Genomic DNA, 18,863 nt, shown 5'->3' with positions numbered 1-18,863 from the left:
TTACAGTGCCATAAATACCTGAGATGACTCTGTTTGATATGATGAACTGTCAGCTTGACTGCCACAAGGCACTAGGACATAAGTGATTTGGGGGTAAGCTTGTCAAGAAGGACCAGTCATCAAAAGGGAGACCCTGGAACCAACTCTCACCTTTGAACTGAACCCAACCCCGTTCTGCTCCAGACGCCCACTTTACACAGATCAGACAAACATGGTTGCATGGTCCAAGCATGTGGTGATTTTTATTAAGAATAACTTTGGTTCTAAGAATTCCACCCTCAATTCTTTAATACTTTCCGTTAAAAACAATTGTACAAGAGCAAATACAAAAAATATTAAATTATGAAAACCAATCCATTAAGGCTCCCTTTATATATATTATATACACTCAAACAAGTCAAGATTTTTCAGAGTAGAAGAATAAAGTCGACTGTTATAGCTTAGAAAGCAATGCTACTACTATGAGACTAAAAAACATTGAACTAGTTTAAGAAAACCACGCTGTGGAAAAATGGAGCCATTTGTGTCAAAAAGTGGCTCAAAGCACAAAACTACTCGGATGTTCAAGCGTCCTAGGGGTTTGGGCTGCACGGTATTAAGGGGAGAGAGGAGACTGACAGCCTGTTTGAATCAGGCTTGTGAGCCCAGGTCATCTGACAACTTCAAAGAGCTTCTCTGCCTATACATTCCACTGTTTAGCATAAAACACCACTTTACGCTATTTACAAGTCTCCTTGTGGCCAGATTTTGTACTACTAATTACAAATAATTCTGCAGATTTGAGTGAGATTAGGAAGGAAATGCTTTCTTAATTAACTTTTTTTTCCCCCCCGCAGTGAAGAATGAATTCTAGTTAAGCTCTAGGAACAGAATTGGGCCTTCTAAAGGAGCCTATCAGGGCCCTTGTGAATACGATCAAGTGGCAGAACTGCTTCGAGAATACAGATTTCAAGATCTGACATCTAGTTAGATAACAAGATAGGAGCCAGTCCCGAATCTTCATTTTGCAAACAGCATCACTAGTCCACAGACACAAAGAAAGAATTCCAGTCAATGTGCAATCAGAAATGGGCTTTTCCAGATCATCAGTCACCACACTTTCTTCTCTCAAAAGGAAGAATGATGGAAAAAAATAGTTACCATTCCATTCTTCAAAACCAAATTACTATAGAGCAACAATTCTTCTTAAGCATTTCTCACTTTATTCAAATAATACTTGCTGATGAGATAGATAATCCATTTCAGGTATAATCAACTAACATGTTTCTCTAACTAGCAGTATATTATCATTGCATTTACTTTTGTTCCCATTCAGATTGAATATGGGCCTAATTGTCAACTGCTAACACTAAAGCATTCCCATAGAAAGCTAATTTCTACTATGCTAATTAAGGATTCAAAAGCTCTGGATCCAGCTTTCTATGAGTCTTCAAAGAAAGTATGAGAAGTCTGCACAATGCAGAAATGACTGGCTGAACTGTCTCTATGGAGAGCGTACTAAATCCTCAAAAATTCTTCCATATCACCCAGGCAAAAGGTACCGATGCCCACACCAGCAGTTTTAAAACTAATTTTGCGTGAGAATGCTGCTGCTGTCTATAACTCGGCCCCTCTCTGAGGAGCGTGGTGCTAGCTAGAATGAGGGCACTCAGCAGCCCCTCCCTTCCCGTCCGCTGTTCCTGAGAGATGCAATATAGTAGTCATCAACATCATCCTTATCAACAGCATCATCACTCAAACAGTGGTGAAAGCCTTTCTTCACAAGAAAAAACAAAGATAAAGAAATATACGAGCATGAATCAGACATTTTCAAAGCTTGGATTCTAATGACACTCATTATCATTAGACATTCAAATGCTATACATCTTCTGATGAAGCCTCCTTAAGAGCAACCTACACTTATTTCACATCAGAATGCCTAGTGAAATCCTCACTGCCCAGCCGGTCACCGGAACCTTCCCCACACTCCTCTTGGAGAAACGAAAAGATGTGCTGGCTTCTACGTCTGATACTGAAGCTGGGTTCTATGGACTAGTTCCACTCTCTAAAGGACTGGAAGGTTATTCCATCTAAAAGAACTAGATCAGCAAGACATTTAAAAACAAAACTGAACAAAAATCCTCCTAGTAATCAAAGCAATTAACAAACAGACAGGATGTACCTTCTTGGAACTGGAATGTCACTATGTAGCCTACTATTATTACACAGAGAACCAAAAGAAATGAAAATAAAATCAAGATGGGTGTTTACAGGCTTTTAAACCTTCTCACCCTATTTCTAAATTTAGTGCCAACAAGGGTAGCGGCTGTGCTTGACATTCACGTTCCTTCTCTGGTGTTAACCGCAATATGGGTGAAAGTATAAATTAAACAAGAAAATTCTGGGTCCTCAAAATAAAATTTACAGTGGGCGAACAGATTAAATGCATTTCTATGTGATCGCAATTATCTAACAGATAACAAAAAGAGGAATTAAAAGTATTTTTTTTTCAGCTTTTAAAAGAAAAAAGGCTTTGGGTCCCACTAAACTTGGAATGGAAGAAAAACCAAGTCGTGCAACTCTCAAGAACTGATTGCAGTGTCCTCTTCCTTTTTCCTGTTCTCACTTTTTTGCTTGTGGGTTCTGTTAAGTCTCTGAACACAGGCCCATCATGCTAACTTATGTGCGGGGCACTGCCCTTCATTTGGCGAATAGGAACTGCATCCGTCACAGGCAAGGCATCCGCCCAGATCGTAGGAAAATCACACCAAATCCTACTGCAAGTCAAAATTCTCTGCTGGCTGGAACATTCTCCAGGGGCTTTTGCCCTGAGACTGAGGAGGCCCCCACGGACAGCTCCGTGGGGGGACACACGAGGTCTTGCTGCAGCCTCGGCCTAGGACTCCTGGGCTTGGGTGACTTCTTGGCCTGTTCTCCTGAGATTGCCTTTCACCTTCACGAACTCAGGGGCATTTTCTTGCTCTTCTTGCAATTTCTGCTTCTCAAGTTCAAGCTAAATGACATTCAGAAAAGGAAAAATTATTTACAAACCAAGCAGCCTTTCAAAATACTCCTCTCTCTTTGCCTAGTCCCTGATAACTTTACTTCCCCATGGAAGAAAGTCTCTCCTGGTCCCCCACTTTTAAAAACATGGATGGACAGAGTCTGGGTAATTGTGCCCAGGAACACAAGCTACTTGGTTGTCACTGCAAACAGGACTACGAGATGACAAGAATGGAAAAGACAGGGCTAAGGAAACACATCCTGACGTCAGCGCGCAGCTGCTCTGGAGTCCTCGTGAGGGCGAATTTCATTAAATGACCCCAGCACCCTGTGTGAATTCAGTGCCATGTCCCTGTTTTGCTTTTGCCTCTGGAATCTGTTTTAGGTCCTCAGTAGGATTCTCGTCCCTGCCTTGAACATATCTGACCCCATTTGCTGACATTTGTCTCCAATATTTCTTTCATAGTATAAATGTATACACGGACACGTCTGGTAAATTCTGCCTGCTCCAACACTCCAACATTCCTCAAGATAAAAAAAAAAAAAAAAAAAAAAAAAAGACAGCTTCCAGTCAATCCCCCTTACCTGCTCCAACTTCTGCTGCCGTTTTAATAGCTCTATTTCCAAGTCAGATTTCTTCTTCTGGGCTTCTTCTTCCTTCTGTTTTATTACTTGGTCTCGTTTTCTTTTTTCCATCACCTTCTGCAATTCTGGTTTGTTCTGAGGAGCAAGACCCCTGCAAAAAAAGTATCAACAAAAATTTTAAAAAGTTCATCTAATGGCTACATCGTTTTATGAACAGAAATTTAACTTACAATATCAACCATGGAAAGGAGGTCTACAGAATTAGCATGATACCTACTAGGCTACAATAGGCAACATGGTGATCTAAGAAATTCACCAGCACAAAAGAAAGGCAACAGGAGATCTCCAGAGAGTACATAAAATCCATTCATTCAATAAAAATGTATTGGCCACCTGCTGTGTGCAAGACGGTAGGCTACGCAAAGAAGGGCAGTGAGGGTGGGGGTGCTCGTACGATGACTGTGATGGGTGCCCATGACGGAGACGGAGATGCTCAGGAAATCAGGGCGTTCTGCATGGAGAGGAGGCTTCCCAAACTCTAGCCCCTGACTTTTTTTTTTTTTTTTTTCTGAGACAGAGTCTTGCTCTGTCGCCCAGGCTGGAGTGCAGTGGCACGCGATCTAGGCTCAATGCAACCTCCGCCTCCTAGGTTCAAGCAATTCTCCTGTCTCAGCTTCTGGAGTAGCTGGGATTACGGGCGTGCACCACCACGCCCAGCTAATTTTTGTATTTTTAGTAGAGACGGGGTTTCACCATGTTGGTCAGGTTGGTCTCGAACTCCTGACCTCGGGATCCACTCACCTTGGCCTCCCAACGTGCTGGGATTACAGGCGTGAGCCACCGTGCCTGGCCTCTGGCCCCTGATCTTATGCACTAAATGCAGCCTCAAGACCAGCTAGCACAGACATTTAGACAGTAAAATGGCCCTCGAAACCTTCCCACTCTTCATTTTTCAGATCTGAAAGTGGGTTCTTGTACATCTAAAGGCATGTCCAAGGTTATATCACTACTGAAGGATATGGCCGTGCAGAACCTGAATCCCCTAACTCTCAGTCCAGTGCGCCTCCACTGAACCCTTTCAGATGTGCTGTTGATTCTTTACAATGAAAGCAAGTCAGCCTTCAGGGAAGTTCTACATTTCTGAGAGATAAATTAGGCAACCATCTCTCCAAATGGGGAGAAACAAGCCAAACAGGCCATGAACTAGCCACCCTCCATCTGAAATATTTGAGAGAAGTCCAGGGAAAGACACGTCTTAGCATTTTCTCCGGTACGATCTCTGTCTAACTGTTAGCTTAAGATTTGCCTTTTCTCTTTCCTTAGGATTTCTCCTATGGCTTTCCAGAATACTGGATTATCCAGCCCACCTTTCTTCTTATTGTCTTCCTTAGTCACTTATCTTAGCCGGTCTCTGCCAACTCATAAGTAATCTCAACTTGATGTTAAAATTTACCAAGACAATTTAAAATCAAAATAGGACCAACCACCGAACAGGAAAAGCACTAACAATTTCAGGCAGCACAGGGTATAGGTAACAGTGCACACACACTCATGCTATGCACACAGGCACGTAGCAGAATAGTAATTCATGCTTTTCTGAACTGTAGGCAACGAGCACTGCTGACTCTGTCCTGGACTCCAGGATGGGCCTGACCACCTCCCACACATCTCCTGGTCTGGCTGCTGGTGACTGCTAATCTGTAGACTAGGGACAAGGTTGTTCTTTAAACAACTCCTATCAACTACTGTGACTCACCAACTAGGAGTCATCTGACCAACTGTTAAATAACAATTTCCAATATATGTGCTCTGGCCAAAGAAATTCAACAGCATACTCACCTTGATCCCTTTCAAGTCCACACAATCACATCTGTAAACCAATCCTCAATTGTATACTTCCTCGTTCATCTAGAATTTCTAAAACTTCTGGCACTCTCCTATCTAGATGCTTTTAAAAATCACAATAAAAACTTAATTCAAAGTTGTTCTTTAGAGTAAAAATCAGTATATTGCATCTTTTTTTTTTTTTTTTTTTTTTTTTGAGGCGGAGTCTCGCTCTGTCGCCCAGACTGGAGTGCAGTGGCGCAATCTCGGCTCACTGCGAGCTCCGCCTGCGGGGTTCACGCCATTCTCCTGCCTCAGCCTCCCAAGTAGCTGGGACTACAGGCGCCCGCCACCTCGCCCGGCTAGTTTTTGTATTTTTAGTAGAGACGGGGTTTCACTGTGTTAGCCAGGATGATCTCGATCTCCTGACCTCGTGATCCGCCCGTCTCGGCCTCCCAAAGTGCTGGGATTACAGGCTTGAGCCACCGCGCCCGGCCTTTTTTTTTTTTTTTCTGAGACAGGGTCTCTCTGTTGCCCAGGCTAGAGTGCAGTAGCATGATCTCAGCTCACTGAAACCTCTGCCTCCTGAGCTCCAGCGATCCTCCCACCTCAGCCTCCTGAGCAGCTGGGGCCACAGGCACATGCCATCACGCCCAGTTTTTTTTTTGTTGTTTTTTGTTTTCCTTTTTGAGATGGAGTTTTGCTCCTGTCACCCAGGCTGGAGTGCAATGGCACAATCTCAGCTCACTGCAACCTCCTCTTCCCAGGTTCAAGCGATTCTACTCCCTAAGCCTCCCGAGGAGCTGGGATTACAGGCGCCCACCACCACGCCCAGATAACTTTTTGTATTTTGGGGAGAGATGGGGTTCACCATGTTGGCCAGGCTGGTCTCGAACTCCTGAGCTCAAGTCATCTACCTGCCTTGGCCTCCCAAAGTGGTGGGATTACAGGCGTGAGCGACCACACCCAGCTAGTATAGTCCATCTTTAATGACAGAGGACACACAGTCAAAATAATATATATCTCCAATTTCCTAATTTTTATTAGCAGAAGTTTCCGTTAAAAAAAATCTAGGCCGGGCGCGGTGGCTCAAGCCTGTAATCCCAGCACTTTGGGAGGCCGAGACGGGCGGATCACGAGGTCAGGAGATCGAGACCATCCTGGCTAATACGGTGAAACCCCGTCTCTACTACAAAATACAAAAAACTAGCCGGGCGAGGTGGCGGGCGCCTGTAGTCCCAGCTACTCGGGAGGCTGAGGCAGGAGAATGGCGTGAACCCGGGAGGCGGAGCTTGCAGTGAGCTGAGATCCGGCCACTGCACTCCAGCCCGGGCGACAGAGCGAGACTCCGTCTCCAAAAAAAAAAAAAAAAAAATCTGGCCAAATTTCCAGTGAAACAAAAGAGGCAGGTGACTTTTGTGCTTTAATTATGGTTTGCTTCATACTTACCAAGACTGAACAACAGGGTAAAAAATATGGACAGATTAAATCTTTAATCAGCACAATATAAGTTGCTTAAGAGTACACTGTTCAAAATAAAGGTGCTATTAACCACAGGAAAAACTGTTTTTAAGTAATCTGAATAAAGATTTACTCAGTTTCATGACTACTAAAAAGTCTTGATATAACACTATAGACAGAATTAAGGGATTTAAATTTTAGGATTAAGAATTTAGCTATCTGAATAATTTAAATTTCAAACAATTTTCTTTCCCTACATTTCACTGGCAAAATTAACTTCAACTATTATGAAATTCTCCTGGATTATGCAAAAGCTGCTGAACATTTGATGTATGACACAATTGGCTGACACTCTATTGCAACCTATGAATGGGTTTAACTATTATACAGTATTCATTTTCCTTTCAAAGATTTTACACAATAGTGACAGTAAGATAAAATATGTAGTAACAAAAAATTCAGGAAAATGGTGCTTATATGATAAATATTCTCTACTTACAGCAGTCTAGAAGTCATACAAATTTAGTTAATATTTTATCACAGTGGATTACTTAACTTTCTGTGCTGAATGGAAAAAGTCGAGCATTGTCCATGTAAGTCTCTGAGTCTAAGTGGAGCAGAGACAGTGTTGACAGACAGAAATGAGTTTCTCCAACTTTCATAGTTAACTACAATACCATCCCTGGCGTAAGAACAGTTGGTTCTCTTTAATCAATTCTGACATACACAGCTAACAAATACTTTCAACCCCTTTATGACAGTATCACCCAAAAGCAACAGTAATTTCCAAGTTGGCTTCTTGGTCAGGAAGCTACCTGTGACTACTAAAGCAGGCAAAGCCAATTTTAAAACTTATAAAATTAGTAAGTGCTCTTTGCAGAAAAAGAAAGGTAATGTACCCATATGTTAAATAAGAAAGCAAAAGCACATCCAAACCCTCTCCTTTAAACAAATCAGAGGAGTTTCACTCCATTGCAAATGTTCTATGTGAACAGTGGCCCCAAAATTATACAAAGGAGAGGCCCTGTACCCATCAACCCTACCCATTCCTGCACCCAGAGAGAACTGTTACCGACAGTTCGGTCTACGTTCCTCCACACTTTCTATACCTACAGAAACATGCCACAATTCTGCCACGCCCCTATTGACAGACATCTATTTGGTTTCCAATTGTTCACTATTAAAAACAATGAGGCACTGAGCCTCTGTGGACATTTATAGCTGCAAGCTTCTACAAGTAGTTCTGTTGGCTAGATTCATAGAAGCGGAATTGCTGGCTAAGCACCTGCACATTGCCTATGTTGATGAGCACTGCCAAAGTGCCCTACAAAAAGCCTGCAATGATTTATATTCCCACCACCAGAGTATGAAACAACTTTGAAAGGTACATTTCACATAAACCACTAAATACATTCAAGGGCAGATGGGGCGAGTCCACACTCATTCCACATCTACCTGAACTCTGTACCTATGTATTAATAACTGAAGTCATTTCGTTAACTGGGAGAGCATTCAGCCAGAGGAAAGGTCTGGGGCTCAGACCATCACAGAACAATATCTGCCCACTTAGCCAAACATCTCCCGGCCTAATTATTTTTCTTGGGGTACAGGGAAAAGCTGACTTGAATTTCAGCCCTTGTTCTTTTTTTTTCGAGGGGGCAGACTCTCGCTCTGTTGCCCATGCTGGAGTGCAATGACATGACCTCGGCTCACTGCAACCTCTGCTTTCTGGGTTCAAGCTATTCTCCTGCCTCAGCCTCCCGAGTAGCTGGGACTACAGGTGCGTGCCACCACGCCAAGCTAATATTTTGGTATTTTTAGTAGAGACAGGGTTTCGCCATGTTGGCCAGGCTGCTCTCAAACTCCTCACCTCAGGTGATCCGCCCGCCTTGGCCTCCCAGAGTGCTGGAATTACAGGCGTGAGCCACCGCGTCAGGCCTGCATTCAGCCCTTGTTCTTTAATCTTGTAATCTTCTGGTTTGGCCTGCCTCATTTACATTTCTGGTTCAGTCATTTTTACCTGCATGGATTCGAACACAAATACTTGTATCCTTTATCTCTAGAACTGCCCCTATCTTTTTCCATGCTGTACAGCAGCAAGTATTGAGGAACTATTTATCTAGAAAACCATGCCAAAAGAATGTCAGCTAAAAACCACGAACAAGAAGCCACTGACTTACAAATATACAAGCCAAGGAACCAATTTTAGGGATATGTTTAAGTAACTGACCTATTTATTCCAAAAAGTAATTTTTGTAGAGTACAGAATCTCTCTCTCTCTAAATAATATAAGAAATATTCTTAATTTTTTTTTTTCTTTAAGACAGAGCCTTGCTCTGTTGCCCCGGCTGGAGTGCAGTGGCACCATCTCGGCTCACTGCAAGCTCCGCCTCCCGGGTTCACACCATTCTCCTGCCTCAGCCTCCCAAGTAGCTGGGACTACAGGCTCCCGCCACCACGTCCAGCTAATCTTTTGTATTTTTAGTAGAGATGGGGTTTCACCGTGTTAGCCAGGATAGTCTCGATCTCCTGACCTCGTGATCTGCCCGCCTCGCCCTCCCAAAGTGCTGGGATTACAGGCGTGAGCCACCGTGCCTGGCCCTTCTTAATTGTTTTTTTAAGGATCCCTTCAATAGTAATCTTTTCACCTAAAAAAAAAAAAAAAAAAGTCTTTTGAAAGCTGCCTTTTCATACCACTGAGAACACCTATGGAAACTGAGAACCTGACGCAGGGTTTTAACAGTCAGACTTAGAGGCTTCAAGACTTTAACCTGAAACTGAGCTGGGTCCCAAAGACGGTAAATAGAAGAGTAGGATTATACACTAGAAAGAGCGTAGGTTTCACAGTTAGAAGGCCTGTGGGTGCTTGTTCTCTAAAGCAGTGACTTGGCCTTTAATATATAATCTCTAAAATGTAACTGGAAAACCTGTGAGAACTGCTATAGAGCTTTGAGCTAAATTTGTAGCTACGCGTAGCAAAGATATAGTCTCCACATAAACTTGTTTTATTTCCAAACACTATTTCAAAAAACTATTACGTGATCTTAAGATGATTCCTTAAACCAGTTACCCTGAGATTACTCAAATGAGTGAGGGTAATCTGAAGATAACGCACACTGGGTTATTAGAAAGAGCACTGGATGAGACAAAATGTAGGAAGACTTGTTATCAACTTCAGAAAAGTAAACAGATTTTCATTACAATACTACGCAATAATCAAGACTGGTTATTCCTTAACCAAACATACATCGTATTGATGTGACGTATCCTATAGTTCGGCACTAAAATTTAGAAATAAAAACCCCAGTCTCTAAAAAGTATACAAAATAAAAGATGAATAAAAGGAAAGAAATGAGAAATTATCAGTCTAAAACCAGTGTATTTCTAACAAGTTTGGTATGACCTTGAAAACTCTTAAGAGATGACATACATTCATTTGATTTTGAAATCTGCCTTTTCTTTTTCTTTTTCTTCTTCTTTTTTTAATGTATTTCCAACCAGACCAAAATCCTTCAAAGAAACGGGAGAAAAAGCAATAGGAAATTCTAGATGTTGCCACATAGGAAGTGGAAGATAGATGTGACTAAGTGATCACTTACTAAGTTAAGTATTTTCATACAAGCTATTCTTTCAGTTTTTTTGTTTCTTTGTTTTTGGAGACAGAGTCTTGCTTTATCACCCAGGCTGGAATGCAGTGGCGTGATCTCGGCTCACTGCAACCTCCACCTCCCATGTTCAAGCAATTCTCAGCCTCTTGAGTAGCTGGGATTGCAGGCATGTGGCACCACACCCGGCTAATTTTTGTATTTTTACTAGAGACAGGGTTTCACTAGGTTGGCCAGGCTGGTCTTGAAATCCTGACCTCAGGGGATCCACCCGCCTTGGCTTCCCAAAGTGATGGGATTATAGGCGTGAGCCACGTTGCCTAGCCTACTTTAATTTTTATAAGAAAGATATTACTATCTCCCACTTTACAGCTGAAGAAACAGATCTCAAGAGGGGATACCTTGGCTAAGATCCTACGAAAGGTGAAGTTAAGTCCTACCATTTCTCTCTGACCTCAAAGCCCACGTCCTCTCTACACCATAATACTTCAGGGAAACCCAGCATTGTCTCAGATCAGTTGAGCTGGGCAAACAAGGAGAAGAAAGAACAGGCCAAAGACAGCATGGAAGAAGCCCTTTCTCTAAAAAATGTGGAAATAGACTCAACTGCACAAATCTGTAGGTTTTACAGCAATATGACCCAAACTACTAAATACATTTTTGCAGAATAATTTGTAGCCTATAATTTAGAGAACACTTATTCTGCAAATGTTTGTTTTACTCTGACCTTTATTCTGAGTTGGAGCCCTTTCTTAGGTTTTTCTAGAAGAAAAAGTTTGAGCTAAAATGTTTCTTAGAGAACAGCTAAGTCCCCTACCTTATACTTTATAAATAAGGGAACTGAGGCCAAAGAGGTGAAGATAATCTGAAAATCTATGAGTGACAACTGTTATTCTGTTTCAGAGCCTACTAAACTGACGATCTTTCCACCAAAATGAAGACATGATTTCCCAGGCAGGACAGGATGGCTTCCAAATTCTGTGGTCTATTTTAGGAACTTGATAGTCTCATTTTGCTTTGGCCATAATAACACCAAATTCATATATTCTTCCTTCTATTGTGTGACAAAGGCAGACGGAAGCTAAAAACTTCTCTGCATTCAATTTAATATACATTAATCCGACAGCTTCCTAATAATAATGCTGGGGATAAAACAGGAGTAAGCCACATTCCCACACTCTAGAGGGAGAAATGTATTTACAAATACCTCCTGGGATAGACAGGAGTCATTAGTTCTACCTGGAGTGCAGTCAGGAAAGAGAATTGCCATAAAAATGCCCCCTTTATCCTCTTTAAAACATTTTTTTAACTAGGCCTCCCTGCAATAAATTACTCTAATGCTAAACTTGATCTGCATATCTTTCAGTTCAATGGGAGACCTTTCACCAGGTACTTAGCAAAGAGTGGGCAAATAAGCCATCGATAGTCCTACGAGATCTGAAAATAATCCTAAATGAAGCTTCCTAGTTCTTAAACTGAAAAAGTAGCCTTGCATTCTCAGTTCTCCTAGTCTCCTATCCTGCCCAAATTACTTAAAAAGCAGACAGAGTACACCAGCCCAACATCCAAAATGATTTATGGCACAGATGGAGTTTGCAAAGTAGATAGAAGGTAAATGTTTTCCTGTCCTCCAAAATAACAATCAAGACTATGATAATAATCATTTAAAATGCTACTCAAAAACAAACAAAAACATGAGTGTCCTATCTATTAAGTCTAATATGGTTCTAGAGACTTCTCCCTGCTACTGACAAATGCTGGAGTAGGCACCAATTACATGATTCCTACACCTCCCTCAGTGTAAGGAGAAAATTCAGAGATTTTAAATTTAAGAATATATTTCTCTTCTACTTAGGACATTCTCTTATATCCTTAATCCAGCCTCTTCCATCCAAATTTGGAAACAGGCATCCATTTCAGAAGGGAACCCGGGACTGCAGGAGTCTGGAAGCACTGCCGGCCACCGCAGTGACGGGCACCTGCAGGGGACCTGCCTCATGGAGGGATAACCCAGTTCTAGGATGTGAGAAGGAATAAGAAAGCCTTAACAAAGGGCAAGAAATCAAAGAATCTTTGAAGCCTCTGTAAATACAATTAATATCATTATCTTAATATCTTAATAAAATTGAATACCATTATCTAAAAAGTCCTCTTAAAAAAAAAAACTATGCTCAAGAAACCATTTTACCTTTTTTGATTCATAAGAAGTTCTCTGTGAAGATCTTGATGGTTCCGGGAGGTTTTGACCGGATTGATCAGTTTCTGAGGCCTAATGAGTTCAGGATTGTCATCTTCTATGTAGTCTGGCTCGGCCATGATGCTTCTTGTAATGAGATATGAGTCCTTAGGGTCGATATCCTCAGGTGGGCCGCCTGAAAGAGAAAGACGAGAAATACTCATTTGCAGTTTTTGCTAAGGCTTCTCCCACACATGAAGAGGCCCACAGAGCTGTGCTCAGTATGCCAACACGTGCCATCCTCCTGGGTCCACTCTGAGGTATCACTGATATATCTTCTAAAGCGCTTGGAATGTAACTGGGGTGGGGCAGGGAAGAGAATGGTGGCCTGGTCTCATCTTGCCCATGACTAAGGCCAGGGAGCCCTGTGGCCTGACTTCTATCTCTGCCACTGCCACACCTTGAGTTCCAGTCACAAAGAATGCTTCCTGCCACCCTGTCTCCGTATCAACTTCAGAACAAGCACTTGAGTATGTCAGAAAAAAGCAAGTTCAAATGAAAATTCGAACACTGGCCTACAATGGCTGCAGTTGGACACGTGTGTCAGAAAAGCAGGGCCTATAAACTCAAGCTGGCCTCTTGCCTGTTGAACTGGAGTTTGTTAAATATTTCACTGACGGTTATTGGTTATAAACCTGTTTATCAAACACAGAACACAGACAGGATGGAATCAGTCACCCTCCACCAGATTCTAAGATGCCTAACCTTTCTCCTAGCCACTCAGCTGCATATTTACCTTATCTTATGCACAGCATCACTGAGGCCAATCACACAGGACTGAAACTGCTGTTTCACTGCCTGCTTCTCCCACCTCTATGTCACATGTATTCCCCTGTTACAAAACACAATGCCGGGAAAGGTAGCTCATGCCTGTAATCCCAGCACTTTGGGAGGCTGATGTGGGAAGATCCCTGAGGCCAGGAGCTCAAAACCAGCCTGAGCAATACTGCAAGATCCCATATGTTTGAAAAAAGCTTTAAATGCCCTGGGCATAGTGGTACATGCCTGTAGTCTCAGCTACTCAGGGGGCTCAGGTGGGAGGATCACTTGAACCTAAGAGTTGAGAGGCTGCAGTGGGCTATGATTGTACCACTGCACTCCAGCCTGGGTGACAGAGCAAGAGCAAGACCTCATATCTCTAAAAGAAAAAAAAAAAAAAGAGGCTGGGCACAGTGGCTCATGTCTGTAACCCCAGCACTTTGGGAGGCGAAGGTGGGTGGATCACTTGAGGCCAGGGGTTTGAGACCAGCCTGGCCAATACGGTGAAACCCTGTCTCTACTAAAAGTACAAAAATTAGCCAGGCACGGTGGTGCACACGGGTAGTCCCAGCTACTTGGGAGGCTGAAGCAGGAGAATCGCTTGAACCTGGGAGGCAGAGGTTGCAGTGAGCCAAGATCTCGCCATTGCACTCCAGCCTGGGCAACACAGCCAGACTGTCTCAAACCAAACAAAACAGAAAAGGAAAGGGAATGAAATGTATATGTATAGCCCCTCACATAACTTACTTTGGGACCCATTCCCCGTCTACACTGAGTCTGTGTTCCCAGGCTTATGTAAGTCCTCAAACCTGGCTCTGAATAAATCTAACTGCGATTTCTCTAAGTTTTAGTGCTTGTTGTTTCACTTGATGGTCAACAGGCACTGGACCCAGGTCCTTTATTGCTAATTCTTCAGCCTCAGCAAATCAATCTACACTACAAACATATCAATGCAGACCCTGCGCCAGTGGAAGAGGCTTCCAGTGTTTAGCACGGTGCTCGCTGGCCTGTGACACTGGTCACTGGCTCCTTCCTTAAGCACCTTGTGGGCTTCATCCTGCTCGTATCCTACCAGGCCCTTCCTCAAATGTCACCTTCTCAGAGAGGCCTGACCTCCTAGCCGCCCTGCTGAAAAATATGACCCGGCCCCCAGCACCTCCCATGTTCCGTCCACCAAACCACAGCAACATCTTTACAAAGTGAATGTGAAAATAAAGAGAATGAAAATCCAAAGGCTAAGTCAACTGAAAAATCATGTAGCTGCAACGTTTGTTTAAATATCTTAAATATCACCGCATGATTAAGGCTCAAAATTATCAAACAATAAGGCATATATAATAAATTACACCAAACATTCCTCAGACACTATCTGCATTGATCTTTTAACAACAAGAACGCCTGCAACCTGAACTGAATTGAGAATTACAAACCTCGCAGAGGGTGACTCAGGGAACCCATCCCAGCCAGCCTGATTTCAACACACTGTCCCATGGAAAAACGTGCTCCTCGGCGAAATCCTAAATGCACTACATACACCTCTGTGCAGCCACAAGTGTCTGAAAATATCAACCGCAGTTTCATTCTAGTTAATCATAGACAAGAAGGCTACACACTTCCAGAAGAGGCTATGTCTGCCCTTCACCATGCATAATCTCTATGATGCCAAACCCAAACAGACAACTGCCTCTGACCTTGACCTCGTTATTACAGTTGGGGAGTAGCTGGAGGGAATGTGACAGAAGAGCCGGCCAGCGATCAGCAGTGGGAAGAGCGCATGCAAAGGCCACAGGGTAGGAGGGTGCTGGGGGGGGCGGGGGGATGAGAAACAGCAAAGCAGCCAGGGTGGCTGCATGGGAGGGAGGGATGGTGAGGATGTAGAGTGTGGGAACTTGAACGCCAGTGCTGGTATTCTGGTCTTCACCCTGAGAGCCATGGGGAGCCATTCCCAGGTTCTGAGCAGAGTAATGACAGTATCTGACTCATGAGTTAAAAGATGACTCCAGCTCCCAGGTTTAGAACGGGCTGCAGGCAGGCAGGCAGGAGTCAGCGTGGCAGCTGCAAGGGTCATCCAGGCACAGGTAGGCGGAGAGCCTGATTCAAGATGTATTTTAAAGGTAAAGTCTCTGGGACTTCCTGAAGGACTGGACATGAGGCGTGAAAAGCACAGAGGAATCAAGGATGACTCAGAGGTTTCTGACCTGAGCAACCAGAAGGCTCAAGTTGCCATGACAGGAGGCTGAAAGAGCAAGCGGATCTGGGACGCGTCGAGTCTGAGATGTCTGATCGACATGGAAGAGGTGACAGCGAGAGGGCAAGTACAGCCATCGCTCAAGCCCGGGTGACTTGCTCTCCTTTACCTGACTGACTGGCCCTCCGTGGCCTCAGGCTTTGCCTGCCCTCCGCTTTCCATCCCCTCTTCCTGTCCCGCGCTCCCACTGCTCCCTCAACTAGAGACAGCACAAGATGCCCACTCCCAGCCTTTCCTGGAGGTCAGCACTCAGGTGCAAACATGCCGTGGGCCTCGTTGCCAGGAAGGAGGTTGAGCTTCCAGTGTGTAGAAATGACTTTAGTTCTGAATCTAAGAAACAGGCCCAACGTGGGACTTTCTTCTGACTTCTCTTTAGACTTAGTTGCTTGGAAGTCCTTCTTCTCCATAGCACCAGTGGGGTGAGGGGCACCCGACCCTGTCTCCTATTAGAGCGACACAGGCGCTGGCAGCTGGTGCAGGAGGGGAGGGCTGCGGGTGACGTTTTAGACACTTGCGGCTGCACAGAGGTGTGTGTAGTGCATTTAGGATTTCAGCCCAGGAACACGTCTTTCCGTGGGACAGTGTGCTCAAGTACACGTACGTGCTGTCGACACAGGCGCAAACATCTTCCTTCTTTTCCATCCGTTTGTCCTTCTTCACTGGAGCTGGGAAAGGGAGTGCACAGGAGCGTCTCAGTCTGAGTTAAGCATGGAGACCTTAAGCCTGTCCTCAGAACAGGTGGCGGGTCCCTGCAGCTCCTCATGCACAGGTCACAGTGGGGTCTTGGAAATGGTCATTTAGTAACAAGGGGGTGAACGGGCCGGGAGCAACCCCCTCCTTGAGTCTCTGCACTCAGGGCAGTGGTGCTGGGAGAACCATGTGGGATCTGGGTTCCAGCTGCTTCTCAGTAACACCCCGTCCTGGACCTTTGACTAGCACATGGCAATAATCATCACAGTGACCTTCTTCAAAGCTCTCTTCCTTCTGCTAGCCATCTTGCTCACTGCTACCAACGCTGGAAAACACAACTCTGGTATAAGGGAACTCTTGCATCTCACAAATCCTATCTTCCAATCAAGCGGAAACCAGCACTCTTGCTCCCCACATCCTCGCACCCCGCCTTCCTCCACTAGCGTGCTCACAGCAGCCCTGCTCCCTCTGAAGGCATGTTGAGCCTTTTCCTACCGCAGCCCCGCACCTCCACAGAGCCCAACGCACACATCCAGCAAATCCAAATAAACGCCACACCTGCCCGGACACCTTCCCAAATTCCAAGGGATGCTCTTTGTTCCCTCTTCCTAGTATTCGTCCACCACCCCCTTTGTATTACAGCAATGTGGATGTAAATCTCATCCTCTCTTCGCTGCAAAGAGCATGTCTGCTTTATGTTCCTGTTCCTCTGACCCCCTGGACTTGTTCAGTAAGTATTACCTAAATGAAGTAACAAAGGCCTGGGCTAACGACAGAGGGTGGCCCTGAGCCATGTGGATTCCACCGCCACAAGGTACAGTGCAGAAAGCGGGCTGAGCGGCCAGGTACATTTCCTCACTGGCCATCACGGAATCCAGGAGCCCGAGAGTAAAGACGCGGCAGAAATGTCTAGAGGTAAAAGTACTTTGCAGGCAAATATTATTGACATGAAACATCGTTTCTAGAAATAAACACAAAGATAATCTTGTCACAGTCTCTTCACTGGTCAAGTAACGTACTCATTTTTTTTTTTTTTTTTTAATGTATCAAGTCAATTAAGGAAAACCAGGACCAGCTCAGTGAACGAGAAATAAAACTGGTTTGAGATCCTGGACAAAGTTTAACTTCCCTGACCCCCAGTTCTATGTGTAAAATGAATGTTGTAAAAATTGAGTAAAATGTGTACGCAAGGGCTCTCTCTAATCCCTGGCACAAACATGAGAACTCAATAGAAGGTATTATAACCCCAACTGTGTGACGAGCAACATTTCATACTTTATTTAGAGACCTGGAAATCTCTGTATAAGAAACTCTACTTCTCTGGGGCTTCGATTTCTTCAAAAATGTTACTTCAGTTGAATGACCCGCAGACTTTCTCACTGATAACGTTCAATGGTTCTTGAACCCATTCATGCCACTAACATAAGAAGCTTCTGCAAAGTCTAAAAAGGTCTGTCTATCACACTGCCAAGGTGCTGCATGAAGTTCTGAATGGCTCCCGTCGTTCAGAGTAGGGCAGGAAACAGGCAGGCCTGATGACAAGGGCCTCTCATGTTGTTCTGAACGGAGGGGACTCACCTACAGATTTTTAAGCTATTGAATAATAAAAGAGAATTGTACTTCAGACAGATACACTATGCACTGAAAAATGCTGCCTGATGAGAATTCTACCTTTAATTTCCACTAAGCAGCACATGGAAGTCATTATTTGACTCTACTATCCCAGAGAATTGGGAAATCCCATGCTTACAGATGGATTTTGAGTCCTTGCTTTTCACGTTTTTCCCTTTCTAAAGTTCACTCTGGGCCCAGCTCTCTGGCTATCCCGGGTACTTCTGCTGCCTGCTTTCCAGAGGTGAATTACCATTCCCTCGGAAAAGTTTCACAACTGGGCCGATAAAAAAAACGCAGATCGCGGCTGGCTTGCCCCAGCAGACTGCTCTGGCTCCATATCTGCATATTTCTACATCAAACAGATAAAATAAATTCAAAACCTAATCCTATAAGATTTAAAAATCAGAACTTAGCGATTATGCTAACTTTCATGTTTACCTAAATATTTAAGACCTAATTCTATCTAGAAGCACCAACACTTGGTTCCTTTCTAAAACAATCTCTTGGCACATGGTAATGTGCACAGTTTACAGGTGTCTACCACCAACCACAATGAAGCAAACTTTTGAACTGCCATAACTTCTGGAAAGTTGAAAGTAATTCCAAGATATTTTTAGAGAATCTGTTTTCTAAGCTGTCTCTAAGATTCTGGCAACCCCTGGCAATACCCTGAGAAACCCAAGTTACGTAAGGTGGAGGCGGCAAACTCCGGGCCAGGTCAGCCTGAAAAGGGAAAGACACCGCTCGGATCTAAAGCCTCCCGCTCAGCACCCACAGTTCCCAGACAGGCAGGAGTCTGAGTTCCAGTAAGAATTTTTACCAAAGTGCAGTTGGTTTCATCACAAACTCATTTGCCTGG

General features: G+C 43.9%; 1 protein-coding gene across 1 annotated transcript in view; it reads right to left on the bottom strand.

The window, feature by feature from the left end:
• Positions 1 to 218: 218 nt before the first annotated feature.
• The window catches only part of FAM107B (family with sequence similarity 107 member B), a 276,489-nt gene continuing 257,844 nt past the window's right edge, over positions 219 to 18,863 (bottom strand). The window contains 3 exon segments of the mRNA XM_033209559.1: positions 219 to 2,992; positions 3,568 to 3,718; positions 12,646 to 12,829. Coding sequence (XP_033065450.1) covers positions 2,876 to 2,992; positions 3,568 to 3,718; positions 12,646 to 12,829 — 452 coding nt within the window. The 3' untranslated portion in view covers positions 219 to 2,875.

The sequence above is a fragment of the Trachypithecus francoisi genome, unplaced genomic scaffold, assembly GCF_009764315.1.
Source record: "Trachypithecus francoisi isolate TF-2019V2 unplaced genomic scaffold, Tfra_2.0 Lachesis_group9, whole genome shotgun sequence".
NCBI classification, from domain to species: Eukaryota; Metazoa; Chordata; class Mammalia; order Primates; family Cercopithecidae; genus Trachypithecus; species Trachypithecus francoisi.
Note: the sequence above shows the minus strand (reverse complement) of the source record. Positions and strands in the feature narration are given on the sequence as shown.